Source organism: Amyelois transitella, chromosome 7 (genome assembly GCF_032362555.1).
Source record: "Amyelois transitella isolate CPQ chromosome 7, ilAmyTran1.1, whole genome shotgun sequence".
NCBI classification, from domain to species: Eukaryota; Metazoa; Arthropoda; class Insecta; order Lepidoptera; family Pyralidae; genus Amyelois; species Amyelois transitella.
The window spans coordinates 10,790,838-10,813,552 of record NC_083510.1 but is presented as its reverse complement, the minus strand read 5'-3'; the positions used below and the strand labels follow the sequence as shown (position 1 = coordinate 10,813,552).

The window sequence follows — 22,715 nt, the reverse complement described above, 5'->3', positions numbered from 1 at the left end:
GAATGTATTATAAATACTTGTGCCGTGTACAAATAAAAAAAAGACCACTCCATCCCATGGATGCTGTAAAAGCCGACTAAGGGTAAGGCTTATAAATAAATATATACGGAATAGATTTCACAGATTGAGTTAGCCTCGATGTAAGTTCGAGACTTGTGTTACGAGATACTAACTCAACGAAAACTTGGGATTCTTATTTTAGGCGATGGGCTAGCAACCAGTACTTTCTGTGATTCGTCTGATGTCTTGAATGTGTCTATATAAGTATTTATTATAAAATTTAATATAATATTTAGTATAGTTGAGTTGATACTTTAAGTACATACTTAAATTTTAGAATAACTTATATTTTATTCTTACATAGAAAACTTAATTAAAAATAAACTTAATTGAATCGTTGAGTTAGTATCTTGTTACATTAGTCTCGAAAACACTTCGAGGCTAACTCAATCTGTGTTATTTGTCCCGCATAAGTACCTATAATTTATACATACATACATATGGTCACGTCTATATCATTTGAGGGGTAGACAGAGCCAAAAGTCTTGAAAAACTGAATGGCCACGTTCAGCTATTTGCCTTAATGATAGAATTGAGATTCAAATAGTGACAGGTTGCTAGCCAATCGCCTAAAAGAGGAATCCCAAGTTTATATACCAATCCCTTAGTCGCCTTTTACGACGTCCATGGGGAAGAGATGGAGTAGTCCTATCCTTTTTCTATTGGTGCCGGGAACCACACGGCACAATCTGTGTTATTTGTTCCGTATAAGTCTAATTTATATTTATTTAATAATAGCTTTTCCACCCATACAATGTTACTTAAAATCTCTGTTAGTACATTCAGTATTGACATTACACCAATTAAATGATTCCATTTGCGTAAACTCTGTACAAACTCTGTAATTGTAATAACAACATAGTTATACACACAGAACACTGAACTACACGCCTACGGTGATCTTCCTCGCTCTGTGTCTACCGCATCAAACCAAAAGTTACAGGTAGTGGGTACTTTGGAGGTTCAAGTTAAGGTAACAATGATAATTATTTCTTAATTGCGTTTTATGTAATGACAGTATCAGAAACTAGCTTCGCTTAAGACTTCGCCCGCGTGAAATAGTTATTTTGGGCATCATTGAAGCCCTCAAGTATGAATAATTTCCCCCGTTTTTTTTTGTCATTTTCCATTAATTATTCGCACCTAATAGTTGCAGCGTGATATTATATAGCCTAAAGCCTTCCTCGATAAATGGTCTATTCAACACAAAAATTATATTTCAATTCGAACCAGTAGTTTCTGAGATAAGCGCGTTCAAACAAACAAACAGACAAACAAACAAACTCTTCAGCTTTATAATATGAGTACAGATGTTATAGTTTTTGATTCAATAACTTTTAATTTATGTATTTCAATATGTGAACAAGTATTGTTTCAATAAGTGTAGTCCTATTTTTTTTTATATGTGCCATGTGGTGCCAATAGAAACAAGAAAAGGAACACTCTTTCTCTATCCCATGGATGTCAAAAGGCGACTAAGGGATATGCTTATAAACCTGGATCATTTAGGCGATGGCGAGGCTAACATTAAGCCAAACAGCTGAACGTGGCCTTTCAGTCTTTCGAAGACTTGGCTCTGTCTACCCCGCAAGGGATATAGACGTGATGATATGTATGTATGTCAAATTATAAAATTTTCAAAAAACATTTGTTTATTGCACGCGTGAGTTTTTACAGTTTTTACAGTTAGAATCGACTAGACATTCACAATATATGTATTGAATACAATTTCGTATGTAATCCCATTCGACCTTTATGAATTGATAATGTCACTGGGTACAAATCAATATCGTACAAAAATAATGTCAATAGAGCTTTGAATTCATATCGTATTCAGCCCTTCGCTACTTTATGTGAGAATAATGTTTCTTTACCACAAGGAACTTCTATCCTTTCTTCATGCTAAGCCATTTTCTATCATTCACCTATATATAGTAAGAGACGATGAAGACGAAGCTGTGACATGCCTATTCAAGAGATTCATACATACATATGATCACGTCTATATCCCTTGCGGGGTAGACAGAGCCATCAGTCTTGAAAAGACTGATAGGCCACGCTCAGCTGTTTGGCTTAGTGATAGAATTGAGATTCAAATAGTGACAGGTTGCTAGCCCATCGCCTAAAAAAGAATCCCAAGTTTGTACGCTATCCCTTAGTCGCCTTTTACGACATCCATGGGAAAGAGATGGAATGGTCCTATCCTTTTTTGTATTGGTGTCGGGAACCACACGGCATTATATTTTAAAATCATTTCAATTGCGGCCTTGGGATTGGCTTTCGAATCACGCAGAATCAGAGTATTACTTATCTGCCCACGCACGTTATATCATTACATTATACGTATTATGATCATAAAAAAGCGATAAAGTGCGAGTTTTACTTCTATGACGAGTGTTCTGTATATATAGTTACATTTCGATGTACTCCTTATGAAAATGATTAAGGTACTTATACCTGGGATATATTGTTTTTTTTTTGTTTTTTTGATATATGTATGAATGTGGATGCAGCAAAAGAAGTATGCTCAGATCGTGGTAAGTGAGTTAAAAATACGTGGACTCTGCCTATCCCTCCGGGAAAGAGGCGTGATTTTATGTAAGTACGTATGTTTGTAACATAATGGTGTGATTGTGTAAACGTTTCCCTTACGACCGTAAGACCCCTAAAAACACATCCCTTTTTACGCACATATTATACTAACGGCTTTGCTCCTAAGGAAATCCTCTAAAATAGATCTCGCAGTTAAAAAAATGCGTCGCCCGCTGAATAGAGAACTGTGATTTGTCAAAATGCGTGGGTACCCTTTTTACGTGACTGCTGAAAATACGGTGTAATGTCAGGCTTAGCGTTTGTAGATGCGTATTTTTTTTTTCGATTTCATATCTTCATTCGCTTCAGTTACATTCATCACTCTCTTTAGAGGTTTTTTTTTTTAATTTATTTTTTCTTTCATTAGATGAAGAACCTGGAACCTCGTAGCTTTCAGGAAAGAATGATGCCACTAGAGATATTCTTGCACTTCACAATTGTTGTTTAGATATTATGATCGCGCGAAAAACTATTGCTTTCACGTTATAATAAAAATCTATATATGTTACAGATCTTTGAGACTGTTGTCTCTGCCTACACTGTTAGAGCTTAGAGAAAGAGAGAAAAACGTGTTGGTTATATCCATATGTATATACCCCCTAATGTACTTTTAAAAACGCCATATTATAGGTAATTGTGCCATAGATGCCAAGAGAAAACGAAAATTATCGGTAAAAAAATTATTTGATTATATTAATTGGTCAAACACGGACATAACCACTTTCAGCTTACTCATAACAAGACTTCATTAAAATAACAAGATTTTCCTTAATAATGAACCAACTCGAAGTTGCATCTTGAAAATCTGGTTCCAAAGTTCAAAGAAACACTTACTTTACATGAGCACCAATCATCGGTAAAATTTAACTAAAAATAAGGATTTTCTGATGCGAAAATCGCTCACAAACAACTTTTAATATCCGCTATTGACTGCTGTAAAGTAAATAAGGACCCTTGTGGTTTGAAATATAGAGGGTGTAGAAATAAAGCTTTATTGACACGGACTTCAACGGTAATTTTTTTTTAATTTCATCTATGGCCTTTGTTGTAATTTTTTTATCGCGCGATAAACTATTGCTGTCCCTATTTACGTCATAATAAAAATAAACACAGGGCACTGACTTGACTTGGTCTAACATATATATTTACATATATATAGAAACTTAAGGCTTTTCTTTTCTTTAAAGTGAAGTTTTGATCTATCTATGTGCTAAATAGCATCAGCATTGGACCTGTAGTTTTTGAGTTTATTATTTGCAAACAAAACTATTTATGTATATTTTTTAATTACTATTACTTATATTATGCCTAAATATTTGTGAAGTACCAAAATGCACATTAGTTTACCTATTCGTAGACTTGGGCTTTGAGCTCATCAAATCAAAAGAGTAGGTTTAAGATTAAAAAAAAAACTAAATGAAATAAAAAACCAAAAACCTTACCGAATCTATCTTTAAAATAGAAGTTTGTATGTATATTTATATAAGCATGTTTCATAACACAATTTACTGTCTCATAACTTTGTTTTTGTATCTTTCTTGTTCTATTTCTTTTTTTTTTCAGACTTCTGCTTTTCCGTATATGAGTAGGAATAGATATATTATATCTGTGTTGATTTGTTAAAAATTAATAAGTTACATAGAGAAGAATAGAAAAAAGCGATCTCTCAGTCAAACTCATTCAGCTGTGGGTTTATCTTCAATTGATTTCAGATTTTAAAAAGTTAACCCCTCTTACCGCCAACCCTTGGAAAAGACATTTATTTTCCTTCCACTTGACCTGTTTCCCAGATCCGGTAATAGCCGGTTATAACTGGCTATAACTGGTTATAAGTATAGTTATACGTTGTAATAGTGATTTGGATAGTAATATAATAGTTGAAGAAACTTAGTGATTGTGACCGGGAAGTTGATATGTTTGGATAAGTTTCATCAAAAGTTGTTATTATATGTCATCAAATAAATGTTAATAGATAATTTCAGTTCTTATTTGTTTCTTCATATGAAGATCGATGATATATTAACAAAACTAATTATTCCGAACATTATATCGAAAAATTGTGGGTAATATTAAAAAAGATTGTAATTATGTGAATGTCATTTTTTCATGCACAAACTACTAATCCGATTTAGATAAAACTTCACAGCTATTGTATAGGAACCGTGTGGTTCCCGACACTTTAGTACTCTAAAGTGTCGGGTCTACTTAATATCTTTTCTATTGATGTCATAAAAGGCGACTAAGGGTTAACTTGGGTTTTTTTTGTAGGCAATGGACTAACAACTTGTATGTTACCTTTATTATAACCTCTATTTTAAACTCAATTCCATCTTTTAGCCATTCATCTGAACGTCGCCTCAGTATTTTTAAAGACTGTTGACTCTGTCTACCCCGCTAGGTATAAATGAATGTATGAATGTTATTAACAGCCCCGGTGTACGGAAACTATAAGCTGACTTAAACTAAGATGGCTACCTCGTTATCTGCGTTAAAAGCTAGATAGTTCTAGCCATTAATAGGGAGTTAGACAAAAAAAAATACTTGGCCGGGCGAAAATCCACCCAATGCTGTAGTACCTAAGTATAAAAAGTTTATTTTTCAGAGAAATATAACTAGCGCCTAGCGCCGTGTGGTTCCCGGCACAAATAGAAAAAGAATAGGACCACTCCATCTCTCTCCCATGGATGTCGTAAAAGTCGACTAAGGGGTAGGCTTACAAATTTGGGATTCTTCTTTTAGGCGATGGGCTAGCAATCTGTCACTATTTGAATCTCAATTCTATCTTAAAGCCAAATAGCTTTATTTTTTAATTTTAATTTAATTAGTCTTTTCGAGATTGTTGGCTATGTCTACCCCGCAAGGGATATAGACGTGATTATATGTATGTATGTAAATATAACTAACCTGGGTTGAAGTGAGATAGCTCAACCATATTTAAAGTAAGATTTACAACCACTCGTAAATTTTGGGAAGTCTAATTAAATTTTAAACAACAAAGTGTTGAAGATGTTTGCATTAATGAAAACAAATTAACAGGAAGCCGTTTGATGTTTGTAATGTCAGTAGTCGATCACATTGTGCTAGTTAAATGGAAAGCAAAGTGGCGATTGATGTAGAATAACTTTTTGAACGTATTTAAAGTTTTGAAAGACTTATATTAGGTCTTCTAGACTTATATTATATTACAAATGAATTGATAGCGTCAGTGGTTTAATCATTAAGGCACCGATTAAAATGCGCAATAAAGCACATGTTTCAATTCTAACTCCGCCAAGTATGAGTTGATTTCTCTTGAGTACATTAGTTTGAGTATTAAAAGATTCTCTTACGGTAAGGGAAAATCGTAAGGAAATCTGTAAAATACTGATGAACCCAATCTAGGATTACAGTCGTAGGCCCATCTCGGGCTACCTTTCTTTCAGGACGTAACCGGGACTAATGCCAGAAGAAATTACGACTCACTATTATACTCACAATGGGCGCATTTTCATGCTGATAATTATTTAATTTATTTATGTACAAGAAAAATGTTAAGAATAGAACTTAAACTAAAGCGACATTTAGTACAAGATTACTACTTATTTCTAGAGAAATTTCTTCTTGTACCACACTTAATTTCTATTTATAAATAATACCGGTATTAAACGCACACGTCGTCACCTTCATAGAATCATGGAAGTTTCGAATCATATTAAAATGATCCGTGGTCACCGAGCGACTTAAAACCAGCGGGCTACTGCTCCATCTAATTTAATTAATTCTTAGCTGTGACAAAAGAAAAAAACATTGAAATTAACACCACAACCCTGTTAACATTAGCTATATTTTTGACTGCAGCCTCAATTATAATGTACTAGAGGCCGACCGCGACCTCGTCCGCGTGGAATCAATCTCGCGGGATCTCCGGGATAAAAAGCGGTCTTTATGTTATTCTGGGTCTTCAGCTACCCACATACCAAATTTCATCGTAATCGGTTGAGTAGTTTTTGCGTGAAAGAGAGACCAAATATCCATACTGACATACTCACAAACTTTCGCATTTATAATATTAGTAGGATTATATATGATTCTTACTTGCCTTGTGTGAACTAAATCAAATAACGTTGAAGTTCTCCAATACACCTCTGTACTTGTTCAACTTTAGATTAATAAAGAAAATATGGATTTAGATTTCACAAATACGCATTTAGCCATGATTTTGACATGTAATTAACCATTCAAATTATAAGTAACTGGACTCCGATAGTGAAATGATATTTAAGATTTCTTCATATTGAGAAGAAAGAATGCTAGACGAACATATGAGACGTCTTGACCAAAGGTCAGGTCAAGATAGTATCTGAAACTAACGAGCTTGCATAAAAAGAGATGATGGATTGAAAAAATTCAAATGGAGCAAAAGAAATATGCCGGTATCGTGGCAAATGAAAATTTGACGGCCTCTGTAGTACGCTTAGTAGTCTGTGACACCGGAGGTCCTGGGTTCGAATCCTGGGTAGGGCATGATGAGAAAATAACTTTTTCTAATTCGTCCGGGTCTTAGATGTTTATCTATATAAGTATTTATCACTACATAGTATAAAACAAAGTCGCCCATTTTGTCTGTAGTCCCTTCGTATGCATAAAACTTTAAAACTACGCAACGGATTTTGATGCGGTTTTCACTAATAGAAAGAGTATTTTCTCCGACAGGTTTTTATATACAATTGAAATACATTGAAACTATATTAGCTGAGTTATAGCGATTTATGTCCAAGAAGTCAGAAAAAAAATCTAATTGAAGATTGCATTTGTGCGTGCGCCGCTTATACCGTTGGATACAAGTAAGAACAATGTATAGCAAAAACATTGGTCTTTATTAGTTCTACAAAAAAGTCCGCGATGACATATATCCAGCTTTTTTATTTAAGTCACAAAAACTACTTTTCTGTATTAAAAAAACATTTAATTCGTTGGGTGATGTTTAACTGGTGATATAACCAATAATACATATATCCTTATCAAAATAAGTAAGTTCATCATCACGAGCATTTAATTTAGATTATTTTTGCAGTTTACAGTGTGTTATTTAGACATATAGTTTAGGAGATATCACGATATTAGTATTGCGGCACGGTACGGGCCGGCCGCGGCGGCGGGGGCAGCGTCCCTATAAATAGCGCGTCGGCGGCAGCGGCTCCCCATTAGCACTAAAAGTAGGTAAGTACATAAAAAAAAAATATATATAAAAAAACGGTACATAAAAATAAATAATATTAAAAAGTAGGTACTACGACTTTGATCTATACATATAAAACAAAAAAAATCTGTACATTACTTAAATATTTTTTCCAAAAACTGATAGGGGGGGCGATCAAAGAAGAGTCACAGAAACCAAAAAACATTTTAATATTTTAAACGCGGTTAAGGGAAAGAGAAGTGGTGCGTTGACTGTATTTGTCGAAGTAGCGGGATACACGCAAACGAAGTTGCGCGGGTCAGCTATTACATAATATAGTATCGTTGAGTTAGTATCTCGTAACACATGTTTCGAACTTACTTCGAGGCTTACTCAATCTGTGTAATTTGTCTCGTATATATTTTTATTTATTTATTTAGTCTCTACCTGCCTCGATGTAAATGAACAATAATTTAACAATAAATGCCCAAAAACAGTCGGAAATTGCTTTACGGAAAACAATAATCTAATGGTCGAAACAAAAAGGTTTCTACATAAAAAATGTAAATACTCGTACAAATAAAACGAGTTTAACAAATATACCGTTGAAGTCAATGGGTTGTACCTGAAAAAGAACCTGACTAAATTAAAAAAACGGAAGCATCGTCACATCACAATGAAGGGAAGAGGCATCTTAAATTGTCCGTAAGTAAAAAGTTTTATTTAATCTTCCCTTGTCCCAGTCCCTTCTTTGACGAGTACGAGAATAATGAGTTCAGTTACAAGAATAGACAATATATTTTTAATTATAATAGAAAAACGTGAATGACTGACATATTAACGCAAACCCCAAACCACTAGGTCTAGTGATTTCAAATTTAACATATAAGTTCTTTGTGTAGTTTAGAGATGCACTAAGAGACCATTTCTCGAATTTCCCGAGGGAACGGGAATTATGGTGATTTTTCGTTTTAAGCGGACGGAGCCGAGGGCATTCGCTAGTACTATATAAAAAGATTAATTGTGGAAATATTCTAAGGCTATTAATTAACTTCAAGTAAAGTGGTTGAGGCGTGATTTTATGTATGAATGTATGTATGTAAGTTAAGTAAATATTTTAATAACAATATTTACAATCGCGTCGTACGAGGCGGATATAGAACTTCAATAGTACCTATATTTCACCAGCAATTTTATTAGTGTATCAATTTCGTTAAAGATATTTAAGCGCATAAATACGAAGAAAAATGGTAATAGAAAGTCCGATGTCGCCTCCATGCATTTGAAATTTATTTCAATGCCACCAATTTTCTATTTACACGGCCAACGAGCTTCACACATAATGGCAGCAAAAAATATATCCTTCAGCCTTTTCTTCCTCAGGGATCGTTTGTGTAATTAATCTGGCTGGTTCTGTGTTGTAAAAAGATTATATCATTCATATATTCACGTTTATATCCATTGCGGGGTAGACAGAGATAGCAGTCCTGAAAGTCTGACAGGCCACGTTCAGCTGTTAGGCTTAATGATAAAATTGAGATTCAAATAGTGACAGGTTGCTAGCCCATCGACTATAAGAAGAATTTCATTTTTACAAGCCTATCCCTTTGTTGTATTCGGCCTATTTTTGGCACTGTTTTCAGTATAAGACGAGATATACATGTATGTATCAATTAAACAATAATAACCCTGAACTTCAGACACAGCCAAAAAAGAATCCACCCAGCGGGTAACATTTAATGGGACCAATTAATCTAGTTCAATCTTCGAATATATCCAATATTTTATAGGTCAACTTACTTGCCCTACCCTGTAACGTGCTATTACGTTTATGCTTCAACATATTCGTACATATTTCATACTCCTGTCTCCTGCTATTTATCTAGATAGGAGTCTGAGTTTGCCTGTGACAACGATCTTGGAGTATCTTAGAATTTTACATAAGCCACTCCCATCTGATCTTCAAAACCGTGCAGGGAAACCTAAACCTTATTGGATCATAGTAACACATTCATTTGCTTGAATGTGCAGGTGTCCTTATGATGTTTTTGCTTACAATGAGAACAACGTTTAGCAATTAAATTATTAATTGAGTTACCTAAGATTTAATACTAACTGCTTAAAAAAATCGAACAGCCCCGAATTTTTTGTAAGAACATCTTTACTCTTCTACGAACGATGCTCTCGAAATTCAAATATATAATAATATCTCAATAGAAACAAACGAAAAACAATAACAAAAGAACATTAAGATCACAAGAAATTGAACGTCGATCATAATAAATGAGCATCGCTTCAAATGCGAGAGAAACAATCAATTTCCGAACTTTAATGTTAAAAATAAAGGGGCAGTTCTATGGCTCATGATGACCGATTGATATCGTAATTTAAATACGATGAAGTATCCGATTTTTTCAAGGTAATAGCATTTTTTAAGTATTGAAAAAGTCGTTCCCCTGAGGGTTATGAAAATCAGAGAGGATATTTGTCGTTTTACCTGACTTAACTACAACTGGCCAACAAGGGATTTAGACGTGATAATATATATGCAAGTTAGCTATTACTGTACATCAGAGAAGTTTTAATAGGAACAAATGCCAGAAAAAGGGTGAATCAGTTTGTTATGTAAACAATTTTTCATGGTGAAAAATTCGGAAATTAAATAAATTGCTTTGTATTACTAATGTAGGAAGTCCAAAAGTGAACATAGAATGGACTACACGAATCGAAAGTAAATGACAAGTTTTATGATATAGCAAACTCAACTGTCGTTTTGGCGTGATAATGGATTGGCACCTTAACTCAAGTTCCAAGTTCAAACAGTAGATGAAGTTGGACATTTCAATTTCAGTGAAAGAAATTCTTTACCTGTTTTTTGATTTTATTTGTTCCGTTGTCTTTGTTAACGATAAAGTTTGGAAAACATTTAACTTTGTTAGGGTTTCGTACCTAAGAGGTAAAACCGGGACTTTATTACTAAGCCTCCTGTCTGTCTGTCCGTCTATATCTCACCAAGCTGTATCTCAAACAAAGTAACAGGTAAAATTTTCAGAGAATATTTACTTGTTGCTGATTACTGTTCAAAATAAATATTTTAATAACAATAAAGTAATAAGTATTTTAAGTCGATTTTTATTAATTGATAGAAACGTGATGAAAAATTAAGTAAAAAAAATATATGGTAATTTTTGTATAATAATAATATGTCACATATACATATATGTATGTATTATAACGTGATTTTTTGACGGCCTTTGTGGTGCAGCAGTAGTAAGCTTGTCTGTGACACCGGTGGTCCCGGGTTCGAATCCCGGCCAAGGCATGATGAGAAAAGAACTGTTTCTGATTGGCCTGAGTCTTGGATGTTTATCTTAATAAGTATTGGTTATAATATATAGTATCGTTGATAGTATCTCGTAACACAAGTCTCGAACTTACATCGAGGCTAACTCAGTCTGTGTAATTTGTCCCGTATATAAGAAGTTTTGCATAAATATATCGATTGATATATTTATGCAAAACTTCTTCTTCCTCCCGGCTTTGTCTCGGTTGCATCCTCACCTCTCTGGAGAGGAGCACAGGTTATATATTTGACCATAGACGTGAACAGCATACATAACTCTCTTTTTGGCAGTTCAAAAAAAATCAAATTACTGACTAACACATCAGGAATGGTCCGCAAATAAGTCCACGTTAGGTTGCGTACACAACGAGTCAACGACGTTTGAACTTTTGAAAATCATATAAACACGTCTCTAAAGAGCAAGAGAGACAAAGCCAACGGTCTTGAAAACACTGATAGGCCACGTTCAGCTGTTTGGCTTAATGATGGAATTAAGATTCAAATAGTGACAGGATGCTAGCCTGTCACCTAAAAGAAGAATCCCAAGTTTATAAGCCTATCTCTTAGTCGCCTTTTACGACATTCATAGGAAAGAGATGGAGTGATCCTATTCTTTTTTGTATTGGTGCCGGGAACCACACGGCACGGGAACATTATATATATTTATTTATATTTAAAAAAAAATGTAATTTATAGTCTTAATGTGTACCCGGCCTTACTCGAAAGCCAGCCGATCGTAATTTATCTTTACAGCGGCCGCACAATCGCACTTTAATTAAGAGTAATCTCGCAAAAATGCGGGCCAACGAAACCTTGATTAGAGCACGTATTCGCATCTACAGGCCAGTAGTGCTTGAGATAATCTTGTTAATTTTTTTTTTAAGTTTTAAATCGATTAATGGCATATGTCAAAAGGGGAAGTTCTCTGACCATACTTTTGTGAACGCGATGTAATTGAATGACACTTTCACACTAAGTTTGTAGAAATATTTTTTTTTATAGAAATACATTTAGATTTTTTTTAATTACATTTTTTTAATGCCCTTAGTAGATACGTAGGCAATGAAAATTTATAAGTGTCGCGATCATGTCATCATCATCATAAAAAAAAATAAACACATTCAATTCCACACACTTCTTGCTAACAACTGCAAGTGTGAAACGGCCCTGGCACATTGTAATCCTGAATTCTGACCGGTTATTACAGTGCGATCATGAGGAAACATTGACACGCTCAGGATTTGGGCCAAATTCCTTCCCATTCCAGCCCATTGTTCAGTCCACCCGACGGATTTCACCCATTTCTCACTTGTCATGTTCGATACCATTCATTCGTTGATGAATCGTGTTTTTATTTATAGGGATTCCAATGAGAATTGCATCTGTTTTTCGTGAATTTGCATGATGTTTGTTTATGAGAATGTCCGTTTGAAGTACGCAGTACGCAGTGAGTATGCAGAGATCGTGGCAAGTGAAAAGATGTATTCTGTGCCTAATCCCTTCCAGGAAAAATACGTGATTTTATATATGTTATATACTTCTCCTCCGAAAGGGCTTGACCGATTTTCATGAAATATTGTGAGCATATTGAGGTCTGAGAATCGGCCAACATCTATTCTTCATGCCCCTTAGTGATAGGGGTTGTCCACCCTCAAAAAATTTTTTAACTAGAAATTATTTTTATGGCAAAACAACTTTTGCCGTAACAACTAGTGTATAATACTGTGTAATGTATCATACTGAGTAATGAGACGCGTACTTTCTTACATCGTTTTCATTCATAGTGTATGAAGTTGGAGTGTTCAATTTCTTCTCGAAACTGATTTCCCATTTATATCAATACAGTATGCATAATATTTTTGTTTTATTATTAAGTAATATTGAGGCAAAAATAAATGAATTGTTACCGTTGCGTCAGTACGGATTCACTCTATCATCCTACTACTATTATAAAGGCGAAAGTTTGTATGGATGTTTGTTACTCTTTCACGCAAAAACTACTGAACCGATTACCATGAAATTTGGTATGTAGGTAGCTGAAGACCCAGAATAACACATAGGCTACTTTTTATCCCAGAGTTCCCGCGGGATTGATAGGGTTTCCATGCGGACGAAGTCGCGGGCGGCCTCTAGTTTAATAATAATTAAGGGATCAAAGGGTTTTAAGGTTAATAAACTTGGGATTTTTCTTAAGTCGATGGACAGGGTACTGTCACTATTTGATTCTAAACACCATCATGTCTACCCCGCAAGGGATGTAGAGTTGATTATATGTATGTATTTAACCTCTTCAAGGAGAGCACAAACAATACAGTCTGATGATATATCAAGAACGCTTCTCAACAGTCTAGACCTTAGTCTTCAAGTCACTAATCCAACTCTCTCTCTCTCATCTCTGCGTCTTCCCGGTTCTCCACAGGAGTGCTTCGGGGCCCGAAGTCCGTCTTCCGACTGTTCACCGATCCAAATGTCTGATAAATAAAAATCTTTGTTACAGAACCATGGAGCCAGATCTGATCGAGGAGATGGAAGGTCAGACCACGCCTCGTTCTTTCATGACCACGTCATTCATCGTCGATGACTCACCGGAGAAGTTCTTGAGGAACTTCACCAACACCACCGCCAAGACTGACTTGAATATTTATTATTTTTATGATGTGAGTATTGATTATGATGTGTGAGTGGGTGATGGCTGGACAATACTAGGAGTATATACTCATAGTATTAGTACTCGTAGTACTCATGGTATATACTCCTAGTATTGTCCAGCCTGGGGCGGAAAACTATACATCTATTTAGACTGTGACTAATTTGAGGCGTGATGTGCGCCATTTTGTAACGCACACAGTTTTCTTCGCTTATCTTTTGAAGCTGTCGAATAAGTCGAATTGGGATGCAATTTGCGACAACACATTACCAGTATTTACCACTTCTATAGTCTCATGTTATTTTCAAATCTATAATTATAAGCTGTTTCTCGCAACTTCGCCCGCCTAAAATCTTTATTAATTTGAACATATTATACATACAATATACATACAAAAAATCACGCCTCTTTCCCGGAGGGGTAGGCAGAGACTGCCTCTTTCCACTTGCCACGATCTCTGCATACTTCCTTCGCTTCATTCATAACTCTCTTCATGCAAGCTCGGCGGTTTTGACCTGACCCTTTCCCAGGACGTCCTTAATTTGATCAAGATACGTTCGTCTAGGTCTTCCCACTCCGACCTTTCCCTCCACACTCTCCTTGTATATCTGCTTAGTCAACCTGCTTTCATTCATCCTCTCTACATGACCAAACCATCTTAACAAACCCTTTTCTATTCCTGTAACAACATCATCTTTCATTCTTTATTACATTATTCCAATATCTAAGCTATATATAAAATCACGCCTCTTCTATAGCATATGAGGAATTTATATAGCATCCGATATATAAATTCCTCATACAACGATCCCACCATACTTCTTTCACTTCATCCACATTTATAACTCTTCTCATGCAATGCATGTATGCATGCTTCACCCGCATTAAGCGAGAAATCCCATAAATATCCGTTCTCGTGAGAATTTCGGGAAATTCTCGGTTTCGGGTACTCTTGACCTTATTAATACTAGGATTATTTGAGAAAGCTCTAAAACTTACACGCATGACACGCCCGACGCCCTTTATATAGCGAGAAAAACTATCGCTGTCCCACGTCATAATAAAAAGCGGAACAGCGATAGTTTTTCTCGCGATAAAAACGGCGTCGCGCGTTCCAAGCTACGCAAGCAGAACTTCTTCACTAAATTACATTTACCAAAACTTGTTGCCAACTAAAAAAAAAACCCCCAAATATTATCACACTACGTCAAAGCTGAACTGTACTTTTAAGAGCTAAATTGAAAGCGTATCAGTTATACTGCTGATAACACAATCAGGGCCACTCGTGATGATCCGCCGGCGGAGCGTCCATTACATGATTAAAACCTTTCAATGTGACACGACACTATCGTGGGTGGAAATGATTTGTTACGGACGGACATTAGAGGTTTGCACGGATATGTTAAATCGATTTTTTTTCATTAGACTTCTCCCTGGTATGGTGCTGAAGTTTCAGTTTTATTATATCTCAATACATACATACATATAGTCACGTCCACATCCCTTGCGGGGTTGATAAAGCCAACAGTTTCGAAAAGACTAGGCCTTGCCCAGATTCAGAAAGTGACAGGCTGCTCAGCCCATCATCGTTTCAACAGGAATCCGAATTTTATACGCGTATGCCTTAGTCACCTTTTACGACATCTTTGGGAAGATATGAAGTGCTCCTATTTTAAAGTGTCGGAAACCACACGGCACACTACTATAAATAATATTATTGTAATTATGGGAAATTAAGTTAGCTCGTTTTCTTCATAGTTACATAGGTAGGTATAGACTAGACGCTTTTAACTAGAAGATACATACATACATATAGTCACATCTATATCCCCTGCGGGCTAGACAAAGCCAACAGTCTTGAAAAGACTGACAGGCCACGTTCAGCTTCTCGGCTCGATGATAGAATTGAGATTCAAATAGTGACAGGTTGCTAGCCCATCGTCTAAAAGAAGAATCCCAAGTTTATAAGCCTATCCCTTAGTTGCCTTTTACGACATCCATGGGAACGAGATGGATTGGTCCTATTCTTTTTTATATTGGTGCCGTGAACCACACAGCACTAGAATATTTAAGTACAAAAGAACATGTTCAATTTGTACACAATATACTCAAACAGTTTAATGAGAATTTGAACTAGTGTTCATTCTCTGAATTCCGCCCATAGTAATTACTAGACTCAATGATACCTATGTTACGAGGCACGCCTCTATAATGGCTACGTTTCAAACGGATTACACTAGCAAAATAAGGATTTTACGGAATTTAGACATTAAATAGACTTAGTTTTGTACCCGTTTGGTACCCGGCACCAATATAAAAAAGAATAGGACTGCTCGGTCTCTTTCCCATGGATGTCGTAAAAGGCGACTAAAGTATAGGCTAATAAACTTGGGATTCTTCTTTTAGGCTACCACTAATAACCTATCACTATTTGTATCTCAATTCTATCCTTAAGCCTAAAAGCTGAACGTGGCTTTTCAGTCTTTATGAGACTTCAGGCTATAGGCTATATAACATCACACTGCAACTAATAGGTGCGAAGAAATAATGGAAAATTTGAAAATAAACGGGGAAAATTATTCATTCTTGAGAGCTTCAATGATCCCCAAAATAACTATTCCACGCGGACGAAGTTGCGGGCACAGCTAGTCCCTAAATACAACTAGAACGGGAAACCTCTACCAAAAATAAATATCTGCCTTTTGTATTTTATTCACAAGATTTTAATATTTTCCGTGACATTTCCAAAACTTATTTGTATTGTCAGACTACATTAGCACTTGGCTCGGATTTCGTATACGTACAGTCGGCCACATATAAAAGGATACCACATTCGTATCGTAAACACATCGAGGGTATACTTTTGTGTAGCCCACTGTACATTCTTAAAATGTTCGGTGCAAAATTGTTATGCCAAACCGCATTTTAGTCCAAATGATTTATGCATGCTGTTACGCATAGTTTAAATATTAAATTTGACTAAGTAGATAGCCCAGCAAAAGGTCATGTTTCATGTTGCGAATAATTAACTAGTTATTTAGCAAATTGCCGTATTTTAGTGAAGTGATTAGTAGATCTTATTCATGTATATTACCTATATTATTAAAACACAAAGGTGACTGACTGACTGACTAATATATCAAAGTTCAACCCAAACTACTTGATCAATAGGTCTTAAATTCGGTATGAAGATAGTTACTACAGTGTAGGCCGAAAGGATTTCCCGAAATTCCCACGGGAACAGAATAAGCGGGATTTTTAGTTAAACGTGCGAATTCATCGTCACCTGCAAAATAATTTTTTTTTTTTTTTTTTCTTTTTTTTTTTTTTTTTTTTTTAAATAAATATAAATATATACGGGACAAATTACACTGATTGAGTTAGCCTCGAAGTAAGTTCGAAACTTGTGTTACGAGATACTAACTCAACGATACTATATTTTATAATAAATACTTATATAGATAAACATCCAAGACCCAGGCCAATCAGAAAAAGTTCTTTTCTCATCATGCCCTGACCGGGATTCGAACCCGGGACCTCCGGTGTCACAGACAAGCGTACTACCGCTGAGCCACAGAGGCCGTCAATAATTCAGGTATTTTGAAAATCCCACGGGAACTATAGTCATTACGGAGATATAAGGTACCCTACATCCTTCTCCAGACACCGTATTATGTCAAGAAGTTAGTGAAATTTCAAGAAGATTGGTTCAGAAGGTATCACGTGAAGAGGTAACATACATACATATGGTCACGTCTATATCCCTTGCGGGGTAGACAGAGCCAACAGTCTTGAAAAGACTGAATAGCCACGTTCAGCTATTTGGCTTAATGATAGAATTGAGATTCAAATAGTGACAGTTTGCTAGCCCATCGCCTTAAGAAGAATCCCAAGTTTGTAAGCCTTTTCCTTAGTCGCCTTTTACGACATCCATGGGAAAAAGATGGAGTGGTTCTATTCTTTTTTTTGAAGAGGTAACAAACAAATTTACTCTCGCATTTGTAATATTAGTTTGGAAAACCCACCCAGATCTTGGCAAGAAGATAGAGGTAGTCTCTGCCTACCTCTCCAGGAAAGAGGCGTGATTTTATGTATGTATGTATAACCCACCCTTAAACTGGGAAACAATTCGGTAAATTACTACTTGACGTCACCTGTTGTGTATCTTTAAGGGTAAATAAAGTTTTAAATAAATAAAAACAACTTAAGTATAAATAGTATTTTTGCGGGAATAAATGAGTTTCACACGCTAATGTTCTTAGTTGCGAGAACATTTGACTAAAACATGGACTACAGCTAAAGGTTAAAAGCGAAGACAATATAAATCTGAATAATGAGGCAATTCAGTTTTTTAGCAAAGTACATTTTGCGAAATTTCCAGAATGGAAAATTTATGGACAAAAGCTATTGTTAGTTTTTCATGCAGATTTCACATTTTATAAAAAAGTAAATTAAATAATCGTTGTAGTTAGAAAGACGATGTACCTTTATGAAATAGAGAATGTAATGGTCAAGTTAAGAGTACCCTAAGCGTATAAGAAATTTGGCCAAATAAAGAGCATGATTTTTGATCTGTTTGACGCAATGTTAGTATACTTGTCTATAAACCAAAGGTCCCGGGTTCACTGTCTGGTCATTTCAACAAGAACTTTGTCCTAGTGGTATGTCTTAATGGTATCATTGAGTAACACAATATTTTTTGAGTTATTCCGGTCTGATCTCCCAAACGGATCCTCTTCCAAAACTAAAACTGGTCCACTAGAGTATAAGATTTTGGGGATCAGACTGAAATAACTTTTAGTCCCGTATTATATGATTTTACAAGATAATTTTATATATTTTATAAAAAATTAACTTTGGTTCTCGTGAGATAGTCTAGCAACCTGTCACTGTCTGAATCTCAATTCCATAATTACGAATTGCTGTTGTCCGTGACCTTAAAGTTCAATCGAGACTATTGTCTCTGTCTACCCCGTGAGGAATAAAGATATAATGTACATTTATGATTTAAAATATATTTTGTCTCGGTCTTATTTGAGAAATAAAGATGTGATGTATATTTATGGTTTACCTTACGAAATATATGTTGTTTCAGACCATACAATTCACAGTGATGTGGATTCTTTTCGTGGCCATAGTGGTACTAAATTCCTCGGTCATAGCAGCTTTACTGTGCACCAACGCCAGGAAGAGCCGGATGAACTTCTTCATCATGCAGCTGGCTATAGCTGGTAAGGAATCTTTTGATTTATCATTAATACATTATTACTACATCATTGAATTCATTGTAGATGGAATAACTTGATCTTTTATCAAGGTATCTCGTAACTTTCTAGCCAATGGTCATACTGCCTGGTTTACTTGTCTGGAAGAGATAACATAATGCGATAAGGTCGCCTTTTGTAAATTACCTTAACATTAATTTAGGATAATTTTTTTGTTACTGTACTCATGTTATACTCTCTGTATTGTAGGTACTCCCTTAGTGAACAATATATAGTAGCATTTACCTACCAACTTAAATTTTTTCAATGAAAATTAATGTTAACATACTCGTAATTATAGACTGGGTAGGCACAGGCACTATAAGTTCATTAAGAATTTGTAGCGGGAGCGATGTTTCGGGCTCGACCGTCAAAGAAAAGATCTTCCGCCAGGCTAGGAGTGATGCCTGGGGAACCGCGGCTCCGATAATGTTAAGTTGGTGATTGTATTTATGCTCCAATATGTGAAATCTTTGTTTGCGCGATTTAGATTCTTCGTTGCTATTGGCTGAGCGCGTTATTTTCTTCGTTATGATTGACAGTTGGTGTGTGACATTAGGTAATATTATTTTATTATTAGGTTTTAGGTTAGATTATTAGGTTTGCAAAATAATCGGTGGTTATCGTCATCCGTCATTACGAGGCATAGATTCCCTTCAAACTTTTGCATTAGTCACTTTTTATGTGCCAATTTATGATTCGATTTGGCTGTATGCGGCGATCATAAATTAAAAATAATACAATCTTAATACTATCAATGTCACGATTTCCTCGTGAACCAAATGATATGCACATAATGCACAACTAGAGCTGCCATTAGGATTTTTCTTATAAATGAATGTAATTTCATACATTTTTTTCATAAATGACTGTAAGATTCGGTACGTTTCTTTTTATATTATTTATTTACATAAAAAGAAAAACCTAATTCTTGCAACTAAAGCCTAATCCGGCATAATTTGATCGTAACTCGTTTACGCTTTTCTTAGTTCGAGATTTATTTTAGCTAGAAGCCTTAGATTTCGAGATAATGGCCAACTAAATCCATTAGACTGTAACTCTAAGATTGTTAGGCAGGCTTGATGTCCTAATAGAATGAAGGTTAGGGTAATATCTTGGTAAATATGTTAGTTTGTCGCTAAATGTGTATTTTAATGGGTGTGCCGTGTGGGTCCCGGCACTAATATACAAGTATAGAACCAATCAATCTCTTTCCCATGGATGTCGTAAAAGGCGATTAAGGGATAGGCTTACAAACTTGGGATTCTTTTTTAGGCGATGAGTCAGCAACCTGTCACTATTTGAATCTCAATTCTATCATTAAGCCAAATAGCTGAACGTGGCCATTCGGTCTTTTCAAGACTGTTGGCTCTGTCTACCCCGCACAGGATATAGACGTGACAATTTGTATGTTTGTGTATTTTACCACCATTTGGCCGCGTTCAGCTGTTTGGCTTAATGATAGAATCGACATTCAAATATTACTTCTTCTCAAAAATTTCATATTTGGGTGGCATCAAATTTTTTCTTTATATTTGGTTGGTATGGTTTAGTTAAAAATTATTTATTATGGGGTTCTAATGTAATCTTAAAAATAATCTCCACCTTCATCTTATTTTAAGTCATTAAAAAAATATTATCCAAAATTGCAAAGTTTACATATTTCATAACATTTAACGATAAATTTCATGCATAAATTATCTTTATCTAAAGTTTCTTTGAAAAGTTTCATACAAAGCACTCTCGGAGGCTTTAATTACTTTCTTTGTTCACAGTTATGAAGTGGTTAATTCTAAATACACCATTAGATAAGTAGGGCGCCAAAGATACATCCCATTTATAAGTCACGTACTCACCGGAACATTTGTTACTGTAACTGAGAACATACATACATGTGATCACGCCTATATCCCTTGCGGGGTAGACAGAGCTAACAGTCGTGAAACTGATACGTTCAGCTGTTTTGCTTAATGATAGAATTGAGATTCAGATAGTGACCGGTTGCTAGCCCGTCGCCTAAAAGAAGATTTCCAAGTTTAAAAGCGTACCCCTTAGTCGCCTTTTACGACATCCAAGGGAGAGAGATGGAGTGGTCCTATTCTTTTTTCTATTCGTGCCGGGAACCACACGGCACTAACTTTTAACTATATTAAACGAAACTTTTGTGTGTGTGTAGTATCAGTTGCTTAAGTTTCCGATCAACTTTGTCTGTACATTCAAGTTTATTCTAAAAAAAAGAAGGAATCATTTAACGAATCATATGCTAAATGTATAGTTTAAATTTTAATTTACTTGGTCGGTACACACCTTTAGTTCATTCAACAACTTAGCGAATTAGTATCTTGACTATAAACTTAATTAAGCGATCTTCGAGTAGTGTTGAGAGGTTAGAAACTTTGATAATTACCAAAACAGTGATTTAGTCGAGTTTGAGACAATTTCCATATTATTATAACTAAATAACAACGATTTACTATGCAGCAGTTGGTACTGACTGGTTATTAAAAAAAAATGTTGCGAATTATTAATAAAAATTTTGAGATTTTAATTTTTTGCGATAGATAACGGTTAACTTGAGATTCTTCTTTTAGGCGATGTGCTAGCAACCGGTCACTATTTAGATCTCATCTCTATCATTAAGCCAAATAGCTAAACGGGGCCTATTAGTCTTTTCAAACTTGTTGGCTTTGCCTACACCGCAAGGGATATAGACGTGATTATATGTATGTATGTATGATAACGATTGACGTTAGCTTCTAAATGAGTCTATTTTGGTCACCATTAATTTAATAGCATGTTTTTGGCATATCGTTCACTTGAGGGAAATTATGATTTCCTATGTCAAAAAATCTTAAATAAACACAGTTATAAGTTTTGAAATGACGTAAAAATAATTGCTTTGTCCAGTCCATATTGTTATGTATGGTTAGTTATGTCCTTTTAATATCCTAGTTTATGCCAGCTGCTTCTCTTGTCATGCAGATTGTAAAAGTCAGTCAAGGGAAACAGTTAATTAATTTCGTATTCTTCATATAGGCGATGGGCTGGCAACTTGTCACTATAATGATCATATCCCTCTTTAGGCCATACAGCTAAACGAGACCCTTTAGTCTTTTTAAGACTGTTGAATCTGTCTACCCCGCGAGGGATATATCTTATCTATCTATCTCGTATCTTTTCATTCTAAACTAAATAGTCACTTACAATAAAGACCATATTTTACATTATCTGCCTCTGTAACTTGTTAATTCCGGGTGAGCTTCGAAAACAAGGGCCGGATTAAACGGATCTCTGATTTATTAATACCATTTTTTATTGCCGGTGTTAATTGCATTCCTTTGTAGATAACCAATTTCGGGGGAAAAGTATTGAACCAATAAACGTTAGGCGTTCAAATTTTTTAATTATAATGTTTTGATTTATCAATCAAGAAAATAAAATATTTGTAGCTTAATTTATTTTTTTTATGATAAAGTTCAAATATTGGTTATATGTGTGGATAGTAAACACGTATAAAGTGTCCAAGGAAATAAGAACTTTCGTTTAACAGTGCCGTAAAAATTGACTAAGGAAACTTTCGTTTAGCGTGAGAAGTAGTTAGCGTAGGTAATTATAATTATTATTATATACAAAAACATGACTTGTTAAGAA

At 35.2% G+C, this 22,715-nt stretch overlaps 1 protein-coding gene across 2 annotated transcripts in view; it reads left to right on the top strand.

Moving 5' to 3' along the window:
* LOC106130232 (cardioacceleratory peptide receptor) overlaps nucleotides 1–22,715 on the top strand; it is a 103,958-nt gene that overhangs the window by 68,859 nt on the left and 12,384 nt on the right. For both annotated transcript variants that reach the window (XM_013329029.2, XM_013329027.2), the window contains exons 3-4: nucleotides 13,651–13,810; nucleotides 18,896–19,031. In XM_013329029.2, coding sequence (XP_013184483.1) covers nucleotides 13,651–13,810; nucleotides 18,896–19,031 — 296 coding nt within the window. The remainder of the gene's footprint in view (nucleotides 1–13,650; nucleotides 13,811–18,895; nucleotides 19,032–22,715) is intronic.